The 19,106-nt window shown below is 50.4% G+C and overlaps 5 protein-coding genes and 1 non-coding gene across 6 annotated transcripts; 5 read left to right on the top strand and 1 right to left on the bottom strand.

The window, feature by feature from the left end:
• The first annotated feature begins 168 nt into the window (after window positions 1-168).
• Window positions 169-2,160, top strand: BP01DRAFT_352461 (glycerol-3-phosphate dehydrogenase family protein). Its single transcript, XM_025573945.1, has 3 exons — window positions 169-561; window positions 637-1,769; window positions 1,828-2,160. Exons 1-3 carry the CDS (start codon window positions 500-502, stop codon window positions 1,881-1,883), a joined length of 1,251 nt encoding a protein of 416 aa, XP_025435911.1. The 5' UTR covers window positions 169-499; the 3' UTR covers window positions 1,884-2,160.
• A 597-nt stretch (window positions 2,161-2,757) lies between these two features.
• Window positions 2,758-11,183, top strand: BP01DRAFT_412779 (glycogen debranching enzyme; the record flags this gene model as incomplete). The annotated part of the gene is made up of 4 exons (XM_025578968.1): window positions 2,758-2,972; window positions 3,030-7,356; window positions 9,285-9,768; window positions 9,827-11,183. The coding sequence occupies 4 exons, from the start codon at window positions 2,758-2,760 to the stop codon at window positions 10,828-10,830; spliced, it is 6,030 nt and encodes a 2,009-aa protein (XP_025435910.1). The 3' UTR covers window positions 10,831-11,183.
• Window positions 11,184-11,974: 791 nt separating this feature from the next.
• BP01DRAFT_396606 (uncharacterized protein) lies at window positions 11,975-13,601 on the top strand (the record flags this gene model as incomplete). Its single annotated transcript, XM_025578481.1, has 2 exons — window positions 11,975-13,282; window positions 13,365-13,601. 2 exons carry the CDS (start codon window positions 11,975-11,977, stop codon window positions 13,599-13,601), a joined length of 1,545 nt encoding a protein of 514 aa, XP_025435909.1.
• A 731-nt stretch (window positions 13,602-14,332) lies between these two features.
• BP01DRAFT_352458 (3-deoxy-7-phosphoheptulonate synthase) lies at window positions 14,333-16,054 on the top strand. The gene is made up of 4 exons (XM_025573944.1): window positions 14,333-14,574; window positions 14,634-14,688; window positions 14,764-15,669; window positions 15,730-16,054. The coding sequence occupies exons 1-4, from the start codon at window positions 14,569-14,571 to the stop codon at window positions 15,882-15,884; spliced, it is 1,122 nt and encodes a 373-aa protein (XP_025435908.1). The 5' UTR covers window positions 14,333-14,568; the 3' UTR covers window positions 15,885-16,054.
• Window positions 16,055-16,242: 188 nt separating this feature from the next.
• On the bottom strand, window positions 16,243-16,343 carry BP01DRAFT_t5. The gene has a single exon. It is a non-coding gene; the product is annotated as a tRNA-Ser (tRNA).
• A 548-nt stretch (window positions 16,344-16,891) lies between these two features.
• Window positions 16,892-18,760, top strand: BP01DRAFT_352457 (uncharacterized protein). The gene has a single exon (XM_025573943.1). It carries the CDS (start codon window positions 17,294-17,296, stop codon window positions 18,623-18,625), a length of 1,332 nt encoding a protein of 443 aa, XP_025435907.1. The 5' UTR covers window positions 16,892-17,293; the 3' UTR covers window positions 18,626-18,760.
• Window positions 18,761-19,106: the final 346 nt, after the last annotated feature.

Below are 19,106 nucleotides of genomic sequence, written 5' to 3'. Positions count from 1 at the left end.
AACTAGTCCGCTAGACCAAAACTGGGTTGAAGTTGTACAAAGATTCCCCCAGGGAAACTCTTGATCGTCATCTTTTCATCAGTACCTTTTCCTATCTTTCTTCAAGTGGAAAGGAAAAGGAAGAGTGATCCACAATTACGGCTATCGAACCCATCTCTTTTTCTTGCTCCTACATCAGGGAGCCACACTACCACCCACACCAGCCTTCGGCAGCCCACTTCACTGCTTTCATTTGCAACCTTGCATGTGGATGCAGTCCCCAGTCCGTCTTATATCACACCCGTCTCGTCCACTTTGTTGGAAGACACTTGTGATTCTACCTCGGCCCCAGGCACACCATCGCCTCCTTCATACTTTGTTATCTACTTTATTTTCTCCGAAAGCCGCGCTGCTTTCTGCTCCTCTTAGAGACTCTACTCCCTCATTTCCCCACCCCGTTCGACACTTCTCGTACACTTCCTCTCGACCATATTTAGAACACTCAGATAATCACACGACAATGGGCTCCCTCGGACCTTATCAGCGTAAACACAAGGTTGCCGTGATCGGCTCGGGAAATTGGTACGTATCCATTAGCGCGTGCCTGTTTGTCCAGAGGAGGGAGGTAGAAGGCTAGGGGTGCTAACATATTGAAAGGGGTACCGCCATCGCTAAAATCGTCGCGGAAAACACTGCCGGCAATCCTGCCATCTTCGAGAAAGATGTTCAGATGTGGGTTTTTGAGGAGAAAGTCGAAATCGCCAAGGATTCACGTCACTACGACCCTTCTTCCCCGTTGTGCCAAGGTCCCCAGAACCTGACGGACATTGTCAATACCGTTCACGAGAACGTCAAATACCTTCCTGGAATCACTCTGCCCGATAATCTACATGCAAACCCCTCCCTGGTGGATGCTGTCAAAGACAGTACCATCCTTGTCTTCAACCTTCCCCATCAATTTATCATCAAGACCTGCGAGCAGATCAAGGGGAAGATCCTGCCCTACGCGCGCGGTATATCCTGCATCAAGGGTGTTGATGTAAATGAAGAGGGGATCAGTCTTTTCTCTGAAACAATCGGAAAAATCCTGGGGATCTATTGCGGTGCACTTTCTGGTGCCAACATTGCTAGTGAAGTCGCGCAAGAAAAATGGTCTGAGTCCAGTATCGCCTACGATCCACCGCACTTCGATTCCAAGGCTCCTTCGCCGAACCGCTCTCCTTCCGCATCATCTGAGAACCTTGTCCAGTTTGAACACAAAGACGTATCAGGCCAGCTCTCTCGGGTGAAATTGCAGGCTTTGCCGTCCGAATTCCCGCCTGTTGATCATGCTGTCCTGAAGTCACTATTCCACCGTCCTTACTTCCATATTCGTGTCGTTAACGACGTTGCTGGAGTCTCCCTTGGTGGTGCTCTGAAGAACGTCGTCGCCCTCGCTGCCGGCTGGGTAGACGGCATGGGATGGGGCGACAATGCCAAGGCTGCAATCATGCGGGTTGGGCTTCTTGAAATGGTCAAGTTTGGAGAGAAGTTCTTCGGCGCGACGATTGAGACCCGGACTTTCACCGAAGAGAGTGCAGGCGTCGCCGATCTAATCACCAGTTGCAGCGGTGGCCGTAACTTCCGTTGTGCGAAACTCAGCGTGGAAAGGAAACAGCCTATCGAGAAGGTCGAGGAGACTGAGCTGAACGGCCAAAAGCTCCAAGGCACTCTGACCGCAGTCGAGGTGAACAATTTCCTGAAGAAGCAGGGCATGGAGGATGAGTTCCCCTTGCTGACTGCAGTTTATCGTAAGTTCTATCTGCTGGATTGTGACCTTTTAATTTCTCAGTCGACTAACCCTTGTAGGTGTGCTGACGGGAGCCATGTCAGTGGAGGACATTCCATCATACATTGAGCGGTAAATGAGACCTGATGACAACTTTTCTTTGGCAGTGTTGTGTTGTTAATTCACTGGGAATTGTATTACAATGTTGAACAGAAAGCCGGACACTCCTTCATACACGGAAACGAGCGAGTCGACGAGCGTTGGCGCAAAGCAGGCAATTTTCAGCGCGCGGTTGTAAAAAAGGGAAGGATGCATGCATATACGACTTAACCATCCCTTCCTGTTGCCTTCCTGGTCTGTTTGTCGACTTCTCTGCGACTTCACGCTTCCAAGCACATAAATAGACAATTATAGACCTTTATTATGATATTGCTTGTTCCATTTTAAAATATATTACCATGGACGGAGTATAAGTGTCACCACCGAAATGAAACCGGATGATGGCGTCCGGCATCCATCATACCACGACGGTCTAGACTATCTGACCCGTAGCCGAACTAACCTACACTAATCCTCTTTTGCTCGTAAATCTCCCTCTCCCACGCTTCCCCGCTACTGCTGCCAACAACAACACTCGGTGGCCCATGTTGATGATGTCAGGGTTCCTGCGCGGGGAGGATTTCACAGGCTCCCCCCGGGGGGTGTTCAGGCGCCATCCAGGAACATGAGAGAAAACTTGGTCACTGGCAAGCCTGGGTGCGTCTTCAATGGCTCTCTGCTCAGTTTACTTAAATCCCCCTTTGAGGCCCACTACTTTTGCGCGACTCTCTTCTGACTCCTCACCCCTTCGTCCCCTCTATCCTTGTCCTTCTCCTCAGTAAACCTGGTTGGTCCAGCAGGCGCGCTTTCCCTCCCCCGCCCGGTCTTTACCACAGCGACCAAATCCTCTTACCCGACCGTGGTCTTACAAGCCCAGCGGAGGATCGCATATATCTGCTTAGGATCACACCATGTCTTCTCCTCGGCAGGTCTATCTGCTGCCTTTGAAGGATGACGGCTCTCCAGACGTTCCAGGAGGCTACATTTATCTGCCTCCGCCCTCTCCGTTCTATACCCTTCGCTTCGTGATTGAGGGAACGAGCTCGATTTGTAGGCAAGGCCAACTATGGGTCAACATCCCAGAGGAAGGTCAAACCTTCAATCGCTCGACGTTTCGCAGCTTCAGGTAAGGCAATTTGATCTCTTGTGTTGATGACAGTCCAATGGTTGAGACAATGGGTAGACTCTCTCCGGACTTTAACAAGAACATTCAAATCGACGTTCCGATCACCTCTCCTGGATCATTTGCCTTCTATGTGACCTTCTCCCCGCTTCCTGAATTTTCGCTTTCCCAGACGGCTACTCCAGAGCCGACAGAAACACCGATTTATTACATCGATGTTTCGCCTAAATTGACTCTTCGCGGTCGCGATCTGCCGCTCAATGCTCTTTCTATTTACTCGGTCATCTCCAAATTCATGGGTAAATATCCTACAGATTGGGATAAGCATCTCAACGGTATCAGTCAACGCAACTATAACATGATTCACTTCACCCCTTTGATGAAACGTGGAGACTCCAACTCGCCATACAGTATATTTGACCAGTTGCAGTTCGACGATGCTGTATTTCCCAATGGAGAGGCAGATGTCGCCCAGCTGGTCAAGAAGATGGAGGAGAAATACGGACTTTTGTCATTGACGGATGTTGTATGGAATCACACCGCTAACAACAGTAAATGGCTCGAGGAGCATCCTGAAGCTGGCTACAGCGTTGCAACTGCACCATGGCTTGAATCCGCCTTGGAATTGGACAATGCCCTATTGAAATTCGGCGCGAACCTTGCAGATCTCGGCTTGCCTACTGAATTCAAATCAGTGGATGATCTTGTCTCCGTCATGAATGCAGTTCGTGAGGACGTCATCCACAAGCTCAAGCTATGGGAGTACTACGTCGTCAATGTCGCTGCGGATGCACGGAAGATCACTCGGCAATGGCAAGCATCCAAGAACATTGACGTAACAAGCGATGAGTGGTCACAGCACAAGCTGAAAGACTTCGCGAACTGGACTCTCGAGGAACAAGCGAGCTTCATCCGTAGAGAGTCCATCCCAACATCGAAGCAACTTCTTGGCCGCTTCAGCAGATCCGTTGATTCGAACTTTGGAGCAGCGATACTGACTGCACTGCTTGGTCCCTCCGACACTGCGAATGCTGATTCCTCCGCGGCTGAAAAGGCTATCTCGAGGATACTCGACGAGGTAAATCTTCCTTTCTACAAAGAATATGATGCGGACGTTGCGGAGATCATGAACCAGCTCTTCAATCGAATCAAATACCTTCGCATTGACGGTCATGGCCCCAAACTTGGTCCTGTCACGAAGCAGAGTCCACTTATCGAGACGTACTTCACGAGGCTTCCATTAAATGCCACTACCAAGAAGCACGATAGCAGAGCTTTGGCTCTCGTGAATAACGGTTGGATTTGGAATGCTGACGCGTTACGGGACAATGCTGGGCCTTTCTCCAAGGCATACCTCCGTCGAGAGGTCATTGTTTGGGGAGACTGTGTGAAATTGAGGTATGGGTCCTCCCCAGGGGACAATCCGTTCCTCTGGGAATTCATGACCAAATACACCCGTCTCATGGCCAAATACTTCTCTGGGTTCCGCATTGACAATTGTCATTCAACGCCACTAGCAGTGGCAGAATACCTTTTGGACGAGGCACGAAAAGTTCGGCCTAACCTTACAGTTTTCGCAGAACTTTTCACTGGCTCAGAAGAGGCGGATTACATTTTCGTCAAGCGCCTCGGTATCAACGCTCTAATCCGCGAGGCAATGCAGGCGTGGAGCACCGGAGAGCTCAGCCGACTCGTGCATCGCCATGGAGGTCGTCCAATCGGAAGCTTTGATGTTGATCTCCCTTCTGCGGGGAGTAGCCACGCTATAGCTTCATCGGGCATCGACGGTGGGAAAGAGGAACTTTCTCTCATTCGCCCGACTCCTGTACAGGCTCTTTTCATGGATTGTACCCATGATAACGAAATGCCGGCCCAGAAGAGGACGGCAATAGATACTCTACCAAACGCAGCCTTAGTGGCTATGTGCGCTTCCGCGATTGGAAGTGTCATCGGCTACGACGAGATATATCCCAACCTTGTTGACCTTGTCCATGAGACCCGTCTGTACTCATCTACATTTTCGGAGTCCTCCAAGATTGACCTAAACTCACTAGAAGGCGGAATCGGTGGTATCAAGAAACTACTCAACGAGCTGCACACTGTTATGGGCTCGGAGAGCTATGATGAAACTCATATCCATCACGATGGCGAGTACATTACCGTCCACAGAGTGCACCCAAAAACGCGAAAGGGGATATTCCTGATTGCTCACACAGCGTTTCCTGGCCAAGACAGCAAGGCCATACTAGCGCCCACACGGCTTGTTGGTACTCAAGCTAAGCATATTGGGACGTGGCAACTGGAAGTTGACGCGAGCGAAAATACTAAAAAGGAGGTTTCCGGTGACAAGTCCTACCTGAAAGGGCTTCCAAGCCGAGTTCATGCTATCGAAGGCACAAAGGTCGAACAGGATGGTAACGACACAGTCATCTCGGTCCTGGAAGCGCTTGTTGCCGGATCTATCGCCCTATACGAAACGTCCATTCCCAGCGCCGAACATGCATCTGGGCTTGACGCTCATATCACGGAGGGGGTAGATGATGCTTTCGCAAACCTCAATTTAGTTGATCTCAACTTTGTGCTTTATCGCTGTGAAGCAGAAGAACGAGATTCGAGTAACGGCCAAGATGGTGTGTACAATATACCAAACCACGGTTCTTTGGTATATGCAGGTCTCCAGGGATGGTGGAGTGTCCTCGAAAATATTATCAAGTACAACGAACTCGGTCATCCCCTTTGTGATCACTTGCGAAACGGTCGGTGGGCTTTGGACTACATCGTTGCTAGACTGGAGAAGGCTGCGAAGACAGAAAGATATTCTGCACTACACAAGCCTTCGGCATGGCTGCGAGAGAAGTTTGCGGCTGTTCGTGGTCTACCGAGCTTCCTACTACCCAGATACTTTGCCATTATCGTTCAGTCTGCCTACAATGCTGCATGGAAGCGAGGTCTTCAGCTCCTCGGCGATAACATACAGAAAGGACAAGAATTTATCCATCAGCTGGGTATGGTGAGTGTTCAGATGACTGGATACGTCAACTCTGCATCATTATGGCCGACAAAAGCGGTGCCTAGCCTCGCAGCCGGTTTGCCGCATTTTGCTGTTGATTGGGCAAGATGTTGGGGTCGCGATGTTTTTATCTCCTTGCGTGGTCTTTTACTCTGCACCAGCCGATTTGATGATGCCAAAGAGCATATATTTGCATTTGCAAGCGTCCTCAAACACGGGATGATCCCGAATCTTCTCGGTAGTGGAAAGCTTCCACGCTATAACTCTCGAGACTCAGTCTGGTTCTTCCTCCAATCTATCCAGGACTACACCAAGATGGCGCCCGATGGAATCAAACTTCTGGATGAGAAGATTCCCAGAAGATTTCTTCCTTATGACGACACGTGGTTTCCGTTCGACGATCCGCGCGCCTACTCGAAATACTCAACTATATCCGAAGTGATTCAGGAAGTATTCCAGCGACACGCGCAGGGCCTATCTTTCCGAGAATACAACGCAGGACCAAACCTTGACATGCAGATGAAATCAGAGGGGTTTGACATCAATGTTCAAGTCGACTGGGACACGGGCCTGATCTTTGGCGGCAGCCAGTTCAATTGTGGCACATGGCAAGATAAGATGGGAGAGAGCGAGAAAGCCAAGAACAAGGGTGTGCCAGGAACACCGCGCGACGGGGCTGCAGTTGAGATTACGGGTCTCGTATACAGTGCATTGAACTGGGTAGCAACGCTGCACGAGCGTGGACTTCATCCGCACTCGGGGGTCGATCTTGGTGAGGGCAAGTCAATCACTTTCAAGTCATGGGCGGCAAGAATCAAGGAGAATTTCGAGCGCTGCTACTACATTCCCTTGAGCCCGGAGGAAGATGCCCAATATGTTATCGACCGCAATGTGGTCAATCGACGTGGAATCTACAAGGATCTTTACAAATCTGGGAAACCATACGAAGACTACCAGCTTCGTTCCAATTTTCCAATTGCCATGACCGTTGCACCAGAACTGTTTACACCTTCCAAAGCACTGTCGGCTCTTGCACTTGCTGATAAAGTCCTTGTCGGCCCGGTCGGTATGGCTACCTTAGATCCTTCAGATCTGAACTACCGACCATACTACAACAACTCCGAGGACTCTGATGATTTTGCAACGGCCAAGGGTAGAAATTATCACCAAGGCCCGGAATGGGTGTGGCAACGCGGATTCTTCCTTCGAGCGTTCTTGCACTTTGATCTAGCTCGTAGAACGACACTGGAGGAGCGAACCGAGGCCTACCAGCAGATTACCCGACGTCTGGAAGGCTGCAAGAAGGCTCTCAGAGAAAGTCCATGGAAGGGTCTCACGGAGCTTTCGAACAAGGATGGTGCATACTGTGCAGACTCGGTAAGTCCCAACAAATTCCTCTCGATCAATATCGCGTGGCTAACAATCCTGTTTCTGAAAGTCACCAACGCAAGCTTGGTCAGCTGGATGCCTGCTCGATCTCTATCATGATGCTTCCCGATATACTCAGGATGAATAAGCGCTTTCTATCTAGCTTGTGTCCACGCACTCGCGGTGCATACCCGGTGGACCGAATAACCTGCCTCCACATAATTATTCTTTAGCATGAATCTCATCTTAACTTCGACAGCTTATAGCATCACGTCTCATAGAAATCGATGAAGTGAAACGATGTATTATCTTTGGGTTCAATGCCAGCTGTAGATTGTGTGGTTCCGTTATACCTATATGTATGGCCTGTAGATCGAGTACACGTGAGGCATAAAATCACTGGCTGAGTCATCCGAGTGCATGAGTTGTTGATTGCCGACGGTTTGAGCTTGGATTCGCTGAGACGCCCATTGAAAGTGAAGCGATGCCCGACACGGCCATAATCGCTTTTTTAGTGCAGAGATTGCGGTGTAGGTCCCTTACTCCAATTGTCGCCTGATGTTGAATTGTTGTCTGAATCCTTCCACTTAACACTTAACTAACACCTCGAGCCTGTGACGCTGTGTACAACGTGGATTTTGCGCCCACATCCCCTGACGTCAGTCGACATCGAGCTGCGCATTCTTCCCCGGACAGAAAGAGGTCCGCGTGCCCATATGCATTGATAACCCGGGACATCCGTCAAAACGCACCCAAGCGCAATCCACGAATTGACCGGAGTCATGTCGCTCACGCAATCTGCGGCGGCAGCTATGCTGACCGCAGTAGAGGCCCCCATCGATGTACATCCGCCGACATGGGACGATCAAACGAAGACTCGCGATCTTTACACTCAGTTTGTTATCAGTTTAACTATCGGACTCGGCGCTTTCCTCGCCTTCTGTGTAGGTCCCAGACAAACCAGACAGAACATTCTTTGATTCTAATGAGCTCAATCGGTATAGGTTTTGCGACCGAAATGGACCGAGCTCTATGCCGCCCGAAGACGACAGCGCTGCGCAGCATCGCATCTACCAGAACTGCCTGACAGCTTCTTCGGTTGGATCCCTGTGCTCTATCGGATTACCGAAGAGCAGGTGCTGGAGTCGGCAGGCTTAGATGCTTTTGTCGTGAGTTTTGAGCTGTGCTCGCCAGATTCTGTGATTTGTAGCGGTGGCTGACAACCAGGGTGCACAATCTAGTTCTTGACCTTCCTTAGATTCGCCATTCGGTTCCTGTCGGCCATATTTTTCTTCGCTCTTGTCATCATTCTTCCTATGCATTACAGAAATACCGGCAAATCGGGGGTTCCGGGTTGGGATGACGATGACGAGCCTGTCGATGCGTTCGATGGCGACAAGGATAAAAAGAAGATTATATCGGATCCGAATTACTTGTGGATGTACGTGGTATTCACATATATCTTTACTGGGCTGGCCGTCTATATGCTCGTTCAGGATACGAACAAGGTCATTCGCATCAGGCAGCAATATCTCGGGAGTCAGACAAGCACGACGGATAGGACGATCCGTCTCTCCGGTATACCTCGAGATATGGGATCCGAGGAGAAAATCAGAGAATTCATGGAAGGCCTACAAATTGGAAAGGTGCAAAGCGTAACGCTGTGCAAGGATTGGCGTGAGTTAGACCGGCTGGTTGATGAGCGACTCAAGATTCTCCGGAACCTGGAGTGGGCATGGACGAAGCACGTGGGTTATAAACGCGTCAAGGCCAATGCAAACAGAATGCCATTGTTGCAGCAGCCTGCGCGTGGATCCAGCATCGTCTCCGATGAGGACAGTGAACGCATACAACTGCTTTCTGACAGTGTGCGAGACAATGTTACTGACTACGCGCACAAACGCCCAACTACCCGCATCTGGTATGGACCATTCAAGCTGCGTTATAGGAACGTGGATGCTATCGACTATTACGAAGAAAAGTTGCGGAGGATTGATGAGCAGATTCGGCTTGCACGTCAGAAGGAGTATCCGCCGACCGAGATTGCTTTCGTTACGATGGAGTCGATTGCCGCATCGCAGATGGTTGTCCAGGCTATCCTTGATCCGCAGCCCATGCAGCTTCTTGCTCGGTTGGCACCAGCTCCTGCTGATGTTGTATGGAAGAACACCTATCTCCCTCGCTCGAGACGCATGATGCAATCCTGGTCCGTTACAGTAATCATCGGCTTTTTGACGGTTTTCTGGTCTGTGCTTTTGATTCCTGTGGCCTACTTGCTTGAGTACGAGACTCTTCACAAGGTGTTCCCTCAATTAGCAGATGCTTTGTCGAGAAACCCTCTTGCCAAGTCTTTGGTTCAAACTGGTCTTCCCACTTTGGTTCTCTCGTTGTTAACTGTTGCGGTGCCATATCTCTATAGTTGTAAGTGGTTAATCTCGCTGCTGTGACTGTCGGCCACGGAAACTAACCGGTTGAACAGGGTTATCGCATCAGCAAGGCATGATGTCTCGCGGTGATATCGAGTTGTCTGTCATCTCAAAAACCTTCTTCTTCTCTTTTTTCAACCTCTTCCTTGTGTTCACCGTGTTCGGGACTGCAACAACATTCTTCGGTTTCTGGGAGAACCTTAGAGATGCGTTCAAGGACGCCACCACCATCGCATTCGCCTTGGCCAAAACTTTGGAAAACTTCGCTCCTTTCTATATCAACTTCTTGTGTCTCCAAGGCATAGGCTTGTTCCCGTTCCGACTCTTGGAATTTGGAAGTGTGGCGATGTATCCTATCAATTTCCTCGCGGCTAAGACACCGCGTGACTACGCCGAACTGAACACACCCCCTGTGTTCAGCTACGGATACTCTATCCCTCAGACAGTCCTTAGCCTCATTATCTGTGTGGTATACAGTGTCTTCCCCAGCTCGTGGTTGATTTGTCTTTTCGGCCTGATCTATTTCGTCATCGGCAAATTCATCTACAAGTACCAACTTCTTTATGCTATGGACCACCAGCAGCACTCAACTGGACGAGCATGGCCGATGATCTGCAGTCGTGTTTTGATGGGGCTGATTGTCTTTCAGCTGGCCATGATTGGTGTTCTGGCACTGCGCCGAGCTATCACTCGGTCTTTACTCATTGTTCCCCTCTTGATGGCAACTGTGTGGTTCAGTTATTTCTTCTCGCGCAATTACGAGCCCCTCATGAAATTCATTGCGTTAAAGAGTATCGACCGTGAACGCCCTGGAGGAGGTGATATCTCACCATCTCCATCATCGACCTTCTCGCCGCCATCTGGACTCGAGCGTGATGCCTTTCCAATCCGAATTGGTAATCAGGAACTTGGCCTCAGGCTCAAGAAATATGTGAACCCGAGTCTCATTCTACCTCTTCATGATGCCTGGCTTCCGGGCCGCAGCACAGCGCCAGGATACCAGGAAGACTTTAATGTCTCTGAGACGCCAAATGTCGCAGCCGACGAGTCGGTATGAGGCTCTGGGTAACACCATCCTGGTAGTGTTGTTCTCGAGATATCCTTATAAAGTGCATATACCATCTTTGTCTACCTTTGTTGCTCCTCCTCGTGTGGTTGACCCCTTATGATCTATGATGCTACGCCAACTGAACTCTGGAGGTAGCTGTTCTCTTACTACCTGAAAGCCCGTGTTATATGTATCGATTGTGCTGCTAGACTTCATGCTCCGGCGGCTTTTGCCCACAATTTATCAGCACGTTCTTCTGTTTTTGTACACTGACCTCTCGTTTCCATTGATACCAGAATCTGTTCCATCTTGGCTCATGTGCCACACTCAAGCTTGTATTATACTAATCTGTAATATAATCTATAACATAAATAGGCTAAGAAAGGTCTCATGGAGTTGTCCGTGTAATCAGTTGGAAGTAGACGGGACAGGTACGAGCAGCGCCTTCCTTGGTAGCCAATGCAATTGAGGAAAGCACCAAGTACTGCGGGATTTGGAATGTCCAGCACTTCACCTGGCACTTTCAACACGGACCAATAAACTTATCCACCGACACTGATCTGATTGCAGCTAACAGTATACTAGATGTGGGTGTTTTTCTATCCTCATCGAGTTATTTAATTATATTCTCAACCCGCTACACATAGTCCATCTGCTCCGATACTGACTCAGTGGCGGCAATCAGGACGGAGCTGGAAGAGTAGCGACACCACGCGTCCATATGTTTGTCTCCTTTCCTACGCATCACTCCTAGCGACATCCAATCACTTGCTACAGTAAATATCTTGAGGGTATGTCACAATTAAGCAGTCAAAGTACGGTGAAGAGTGTGGTCGTCACGAAGATTTCAGCCGTCCTGGTCTCCATGTATACCAGAGACGAGATTGGCAAACGCTCGTCCGATCACTTATGCAAGAGCACCAAGGAGATACATCTAGCTCAATGCCCGTTTTATCCATCGGTATCTCTATTTCTTCATCTATAAGGCCTTGACTAGAGGATCGTGTGCTAATTATTGAATCGATGACAGAGCGAAGCAGATGTGGACGCGAAGCTTGGATATCCTCAAGCGAAGCCACATTCGACTCCTAACTGCAGTTTTCCACGAGGCAATCAAACCCTTCCACGCGCTGTAGTAAAATCATTTATAGAGATGCCAAGCTTTGCGAGCTGCAAGCCGATTGACAGGCGCGTTGCAAGGTGCATCTCCGATGCTGTCAATTGGGATGAGGATCTGAGACCCAGCAACGAACCAGACGAAGGGCAGGCACGACGTGGAAGCACAGAAGCCACATCAATCCCATCGCCCTCACCTGGTGAGCCCTGCGATTTTGGTAAAAGTCACAAACCCCAGAGCGCGAAGAGCATCGCAACCGCGAAGCCGAAGGGCAGGAAACCGTCGACAAGACGTCGCACAAGGACTGCAGTCAAGAAGCCGAGTTTCCGAAGGCGTGGAAAACCTGTGTCTGATGATGTGGGCAAAGGAGAGAAGGTTGAGTCTCGGCGAAAGAGGCTAATAGAGGTCCTCCAACATGCTTGCAACCAGCGAATTGACGGCAGCGATCATCCTCTAGCCAGTCCGGCGAACAAAATCTCTCATGATGATATGTTGAGCCCAGCGAGCACGGATGAGCATTGCAACACCCTTTTGCCGGACAAGGAGAACATTGATTCGATTCTATCTATCTTTCAGATGCCGGAACTTGACGATGGGGAAGGATTAGAGCTTCGATACTTCGACCTGCAAGGCGAGATAAGTGAATTTCTGCTAGGGTCTATGCACCGCAGCCAGTCGCTCGAAAACGAGGAGTCGAGACAGAGACATTTGCCTCAAGGGTCATTGTTTGTTGAGCTACATACGGGCGCTACTATGGCAGACAGCACTACTCAACACAATGAGAGAGAACAGCCAGAAGAGTCAATGAGAGTTGACAGTGAAAGTCATTCAATCCCCGAACCAAGTATCACGTTTATGGAGAAAGACAGAAGCCTAGGAGCTCAGGAGATAGGGACTGGAACCTCTCCTCACGAAGCTGGACCTCTAGGACAAAACCATGAGGGAACACCCAGCTCAGCAGGCTTACCGCTAACCGCGACATCAAGATACGCTCTATCCAGAGAACGAAGTACGCCTGAGTCGAGCTTCCAGGAGAGTTCAGGCGCAGAGGCTCCCAGCCTCTCCCAGTTCTCTCCAAAGAAAACTCCTAAGAATACGATAGTCGATACCAACGGAAGTCCCCGTCTCCTTTCGGAGAGACTCAGAGAGTCTTGCGAGGTACAGACTCTCGTTCTTGACGACACGGCATATTCACCTGGATTCTACAAAGACCGCACCACTGTCAGAGTGCCGACATCCTTTACCAACCGGCTGAGATTATGCGCAGGTCAAAATAACCGGCCGGAAATAACCGGGCTTAGCCAAAATGAAACCGTGCAGAAGATGCTGTTGGAGACTAGCGAGGTGGGTCAAACGCTCTGCGGAAAGGATTACGGAAGATTGTTTATTGCTTGTGCTCACTGCTAACTGCAATTGTTGTGCATAGTCCCTCACCCGCCACATCGAGAGCGAGAACACTACCATAAGCGAAATTTTTGAGTCATTCCGGAAGAACTGCCATCAGATGCTTGACCAGCTGTCAGAAGCCCAGGAGGCACGGGTCAGATTATGCCAGCAACAGATGGAAGGCATTCGGAAACAGCATGCCAAAATTTGCGAGGAATTGGTCCACCGAATGAGAAGAGACGAGGAGCGGTTTCAGAAGATCCTCGGCATCACTTGAGCTCTAGTTAAAGATTTTCGCCAGCTTGTTAAGTCACCGCATGTCATACCGGCCAGTTTGCGACCAATGAGAAGCTTCTAATTTTCCCATTTGAGCTTCATGTGCCTAATGACATCTGCCAATGGAGGGCAAGGTCAATATTATTACCGCCAGAGGTTAGTACAGGCCAGTGTAAATGTTGTTGTCCATGCCATCGGCCAATTCGAGTAAGAGCTTCTTGAAGATATAGGGGGTTTTCTCGTATGGAATGCCATACCAAAGGGTACAGCTTGGTTTCTCTAATGGTAGAGAGCAACACTGCCGCTTATGACGCCAGATCTCAGAAACACATTTTCACTCCGGAGTATTGCACGATCCGCATAGGTCAGATGGCTGGACTCCGGAGCGTCGAGTCTAGGACGCGCTCTCAAGCAAACATTTCCCCAGCTGGGCTAGACTGAGCATGTCACATGTGTAGATCGTGTTTGCTTCGAGCCTAAACCAACACGGAGAGGAATGGATAAGCGAAGACCCCCAAAGCATCATGGAAGAACCACCGTAGTCACAGTACTTATGTACGTGTAAATAGGCGAGTAGGTACTACGTTGTTAAACTACTCTCGTACTGAATACCAGGGGATGCAGCCAATGAGAGCAGCAGCGTTGGGCATTTGTCCGTTCACCGAAGTCACGTGGAACCAAATTAATGGGTATGACTCGAACTGCGAGAAGCGGGCAGTGACGAGGTTTGCCCCTCTTCCCCCCAAGAAGAATAGGTCAATCAGGTTTGACAATTTCTTATAAAAAGCACAATTGCATTGCAACTGACTTGGTTCTTGCAATTGACTCCCATTCATTCCCTGTTCCTCCTTCTTTGCATACTTTTCAAACACATTCCACCCATCTCTGCCATTTCTTTTTCCCTTTTATAGTGCATCGGGCATACTATCTGCCTATCTCTCTATCAGCTTCTCTCTCATCCGCCCACCATGTCGGTGAGTCACCTGCAGTTATCCACGATGTTCTGGATTCATGCTGATCATGCTCTCTACAGTTCTTCATTGAAAACCCTAATGTCGGAGACAGAACCTCTCTGGAAGACTCGAGAAGTACGTGTGCTTTTTTTTTTTTTGGCTCTAAAGCATGTCATCGCCACTAACGTCTTCCCCTTTCCCACCACACAGTTCGAGGCTACAACCCCCTCACTCCCCCCAATCTTCTTCAACATGAGATCGCCTTGACGGACAAATCGAGACAAACGGTCCTCGAAGGTCGTGAGGAAGCCACAGCTATTGTCCAAGGCACGGATACCGATCGACACCGTCTGCTGGTCGTCATTGGGCCATGCTCGATCCACGACCCAGAGATGGCCCTCGAATACTGCGATCGGTTGATGAAGATGAAGGAGAAGTACAAGGATGAGCTGTTGATTGTCATGCGTTCTTACCTCGAAAAGCCCCGGACCACTGTAGGCTGGAAGGGCCTGATCAATGACCCCGACATCGACAACAGCTTCAGAATCAACAAGGGCTTGCGCGTTTCCCGCCAACTCTTCGTCGACCTCACCAACAAGGGCATGCCCATTGCCAGCGAGATGCTTGATACCATCTCCCCACAGTTCCTGGCGGACTGCCTGTCGGTTGGAGCAGTAGGTGCTCGCACCACCGAATCTCAGGTCCACCGGGAGCTGGCCTCAGGTCTGTCCTTCCCCGTCGGTTTCAAGAACGGCACCGACGGCTCGCTCGGCGTGGCTGTCGATGCCATCGGCTCTGTCAAGCACCCCCATCACTTCCTTTCCGTCACTAAGCCCGGTGTTGCCGCCATTGTCGGCACCGTTGGCAACCCGGATTGCTTCGTCATCCTCCGTGGTGGCACTAAAGGTCCCAACTACGATGCACAGAGCATTGCGGAAGCAAAGGCGAAGCTGGCTGCCCAAGGCCTGCCGCCCCGTCTAATGGTTGACTGCAGCCACGGCAACTCGCAGAAGAACCACAAGAACCAGCCCAAGGTTGCCGCCGTCCTGGCCGAGCAGATCGCTGCTGGCGAAACGGCTATTATGGGCGTGATGATTGAGAGTAACATCAACGAGGGTATGTTCTTGGACTCGCTGTGATTCTACGCCTTGATTTATTCGCTAACAAACTTGGCAGGCAACCAGAAGGTCCCTCCGGAGGGCAAGGCCGGATTGAAGTACGGTGTCAGTATCACCGACGCCTGCATTCACTGGGAGGACACTGAGCTTGTGCTGGAAAACCTGGCCCAGGCTGTGCGCACGCGCAAAGTGAAATTGACCGCATCTCAGTGAGCGGTTCGCCGGTCTCTTGTCTCTTAATTGACGTTCTTGTAGCCGAAGCACGATTTAATGGGTTTTCAAAAGGGGGTAAAAAAAGTGATATATGGTTCTGGTGGCATCTTTTACACTTTTGCGGCGGGTCATAAACTAGCTAATGAATATCAATGAATACCATTCTGTACCATTCGTTCACCTGCATCCTTTTCGTTCAACTGGGGATGAGTTCATCTTCCGACCAAACAGTGTCTGTGACGCCAATCAATCGTACAATGCGGGCTGCGCGGGGCGCGGTAAGCTAGTATGTCACTAGTACATACTGGATTAGCCTAATCGTCTATCGTCACCCTCGAAATTGAGGCAAAAAAGCTAACGACAACGACGCGATTTGAACGCGCGCGGGCGAACCCAACAGATTGCAGTGCCATTAGATGGTATTCGAGTCTGTCGCCTTAACCACTCGGCCACGTTGCCTTGATGAATACAAGAATACTACACTTGTACTCAAGAATAGAACGCGATTCAGGCTGCCAGCACTCTTCGAATGAAGCAATGGAGATGCAGACTGATATGCAGCTAATATCTGACAATGACGTCTTGGAGCTATTCTCTTGAGTTTAGCGAGCACTAACTACGTGCTCGTGAGGCTCAGCTCATGTCGACTACCATCCACTACACGGTGTTACATTGAGTTGCTGACTACGTCATATGTTAGCACATAATAGCTTAAGCCCGAACCATGAAAGGCGGAGATGGTGCATCAACAGATTGAAGATTACAAGCTCAACTCAATTGTCTTTTATACACAGTGGACAAAAAGTCGCCATATGACTTGTATAGCCAAGTGATCTGATCCAATAAGCTAAGCTTCTTCACGTTTGTTAATGCAGGCACCACGAGCCATGGCTGCATTCATCGGCGGGATTGCGCGATCCCCCATCCAGTCAGTATTTACTGCCTACTCGGTACCGCGACGACTAAACTGTTATATAATATGCTTATATCAGAGCCGCATACTGTGAACCAGAGAAAGATCAAAATCTCCAAACTCAACGAAGAGTCAATGACAGTCATTCACCATGCACCGGAATCAAAGAGGTATTGGTAATCAACCTCCGGCTGGTCGAGGATCCGTTCCGGTAACCCCGGCTTCGCCAACCAAAGCCCAACCGAGAGATGCAAGAGCTGAAACCTGGTTGCGAACCATCCATATAAACCTAGGATGCTTTCCCCAGCCTGGCACCAAATCATCTCCTTGGAGACTAGAACCGTGACAATTCTCACTCCTTACTGTGACTCAGTCAGTTGATTGATCCATTGGTTTCAGCAGCGTGCTTGTCGAGTTGTGACACAACCAACCTACTGTATACTGTGCAATCAACCCCGGGGTATTCCAAAAGGTGGACTATCTCCCGGCATCAAACATGACGATCGACTCTACTGAGCCGTATTCCATGCCCAGCATGGTCTCCCCGCGCCAGGAAGAACCTACAAGCCGTCAGGCTCAACAGCTCATCACTCCACAGGAGCAGCAGCACAGCTCAATGACAGGAACTCCCCTGAACAGGGACGTCCACCTCGCTGAGAAGCTCGCTGCCCTACAAGCCCACGGCGTCAGCGCGCAGTCGCTCCCTTCCTCCGACGAATCCGTCCTCTACCTCGCCTACGGCTCCAATCTGAACTCGCAAACCTTCCTCGGCATGCGCGGCATCCGACCTCTCTCCCAGACCAACGTCGTCGTCCCTAGCCTCTGGCTCACCTTCGATCTACCCGGTATACCTTATGCGGAGCCGTGTTTCGCGGCGACAAGGTACCGGTCCCAGTCTGCTGCTGCAGAGGTGTTCCAGGAAAGCAGGTATAACGAGGACGAGGGGACCGACGACGACATCCTTATAGTGTCTGCGGACACAGACGAGAAAGCTACGACGACAGTCCAGCAACGGGAGAAATCTTGCATCCCACTCCTTCACCACCAAAAACCAACATCATCCCCCGGAGAACCAGACTACAGCCCCCGCATGCCCCTCGTCGGCGTCGTCTACGAAGTCACCCTCAAAGACTACGCGCGCATCATCGCCACAGAGGGTGGAGGCCGAGGCTACATCGACACCATCATTGACTGCTACCCCTTCCCCAAGGCGTACGACCCACACATCGACCCAGTCCCCGAACATCCAGGCACCGTACCCTTCAAAGCACACACTCTCCTCTCCCCTGGCGCTGCTGCTGCTGCTGCTGCTCACCACAATCCTACCACCACCACTCAACCCTCGCAACCACCCCCTCTCCTCCCAATCACACAACCCCCAACACCATCAACAACACCACAAACAGCCCCATCCAACACTCGCCCCAACCCCTTCTACGCACAGCCCTCCGCCCGCTATCTCTCCCTCATCCGCAACGGCGCCGCGGAACACAACCTCCCGATCGCCTACCAGACGTATTTGGCCCAGATCCGACCCTACCGGATTACGACGCTGCGGCAGCGGGTCGGGCAGGTCACGTTCCTGGTGATGTGGGGCCCGCTGGTGCTGCTGCTGGTGAGCCTGTCGCGGCGGCTGGCGGGGCCGGATGGGCGCAGTCCGCCGTGGTTGGTGCACGCGCAGGATCTGGTTTTTGGCTGGATGTGGCGGTCGTATGATGCTGTTTTTGCGAGGGTGTTTGGGGATGGGGAGCGGAGTGTGGGTGCTGTTGTTGTTGGTGGTGCTGGTGTCGGTGAGGAAGTGGGAGTGGAAGGGGAGCGTGTTTGTTAGTCCTCGGCGATCGTCAGCGCATGGTTGGAGGGCATGGAGTTAGAAGTTAGAGGTGAGGTGATAACAGGCGTTGGTTGACGTAGGTGTTCACGGAGTAAGTAGGCAAGCACATAGATTATGCATAGCATATACAAGTCCGTATACATACAGAGCTACAGTCTTCAAGACAAACGATCTAAAATTGACAATTCAACATACATACAATCCGAGACAATAAACGAGCTTCTCCCACCTTTGTTTCTACAAGCAAAACGAATGGGCGCGAGAGAGAGAAGCCTATTTCCCACAGCCACAATTCAACCACATAATCATCCATAATAACTCTCAGAATCTCGAATCCAAACAAAAGAAAACTTGTGACATTGCGCAGGGGAAACCTTCAAAAGAACAACATTTTCAAAGGAGAATAAATATCTAGGATACAGATACAGGTGTCCTGGTAGTAGGAAAAAAACTTCTAACGAAAACGTGCAGAGACCAC

Source organism: Aspergillus saccharolyticus (assembly GCF_003184585.1).
Source record: "Aspergillus saccharolyticus JOP 1030-1 unplaced genomic scaffold BP01scaffold_1, whole genome shotgun sequence".
NCBI lineage: Eukaryota > Fungi > Ascomycota > Eurotiomycetes > Eurotiales > Aspergillaceae > Aspergillus > Aspergillus saccharolyticus.
The sequence above is the reverse complement of the archived record's forward strand: the minus strand, read 5'-3'. Positions and strand labels throughout refer to the sequence as shown.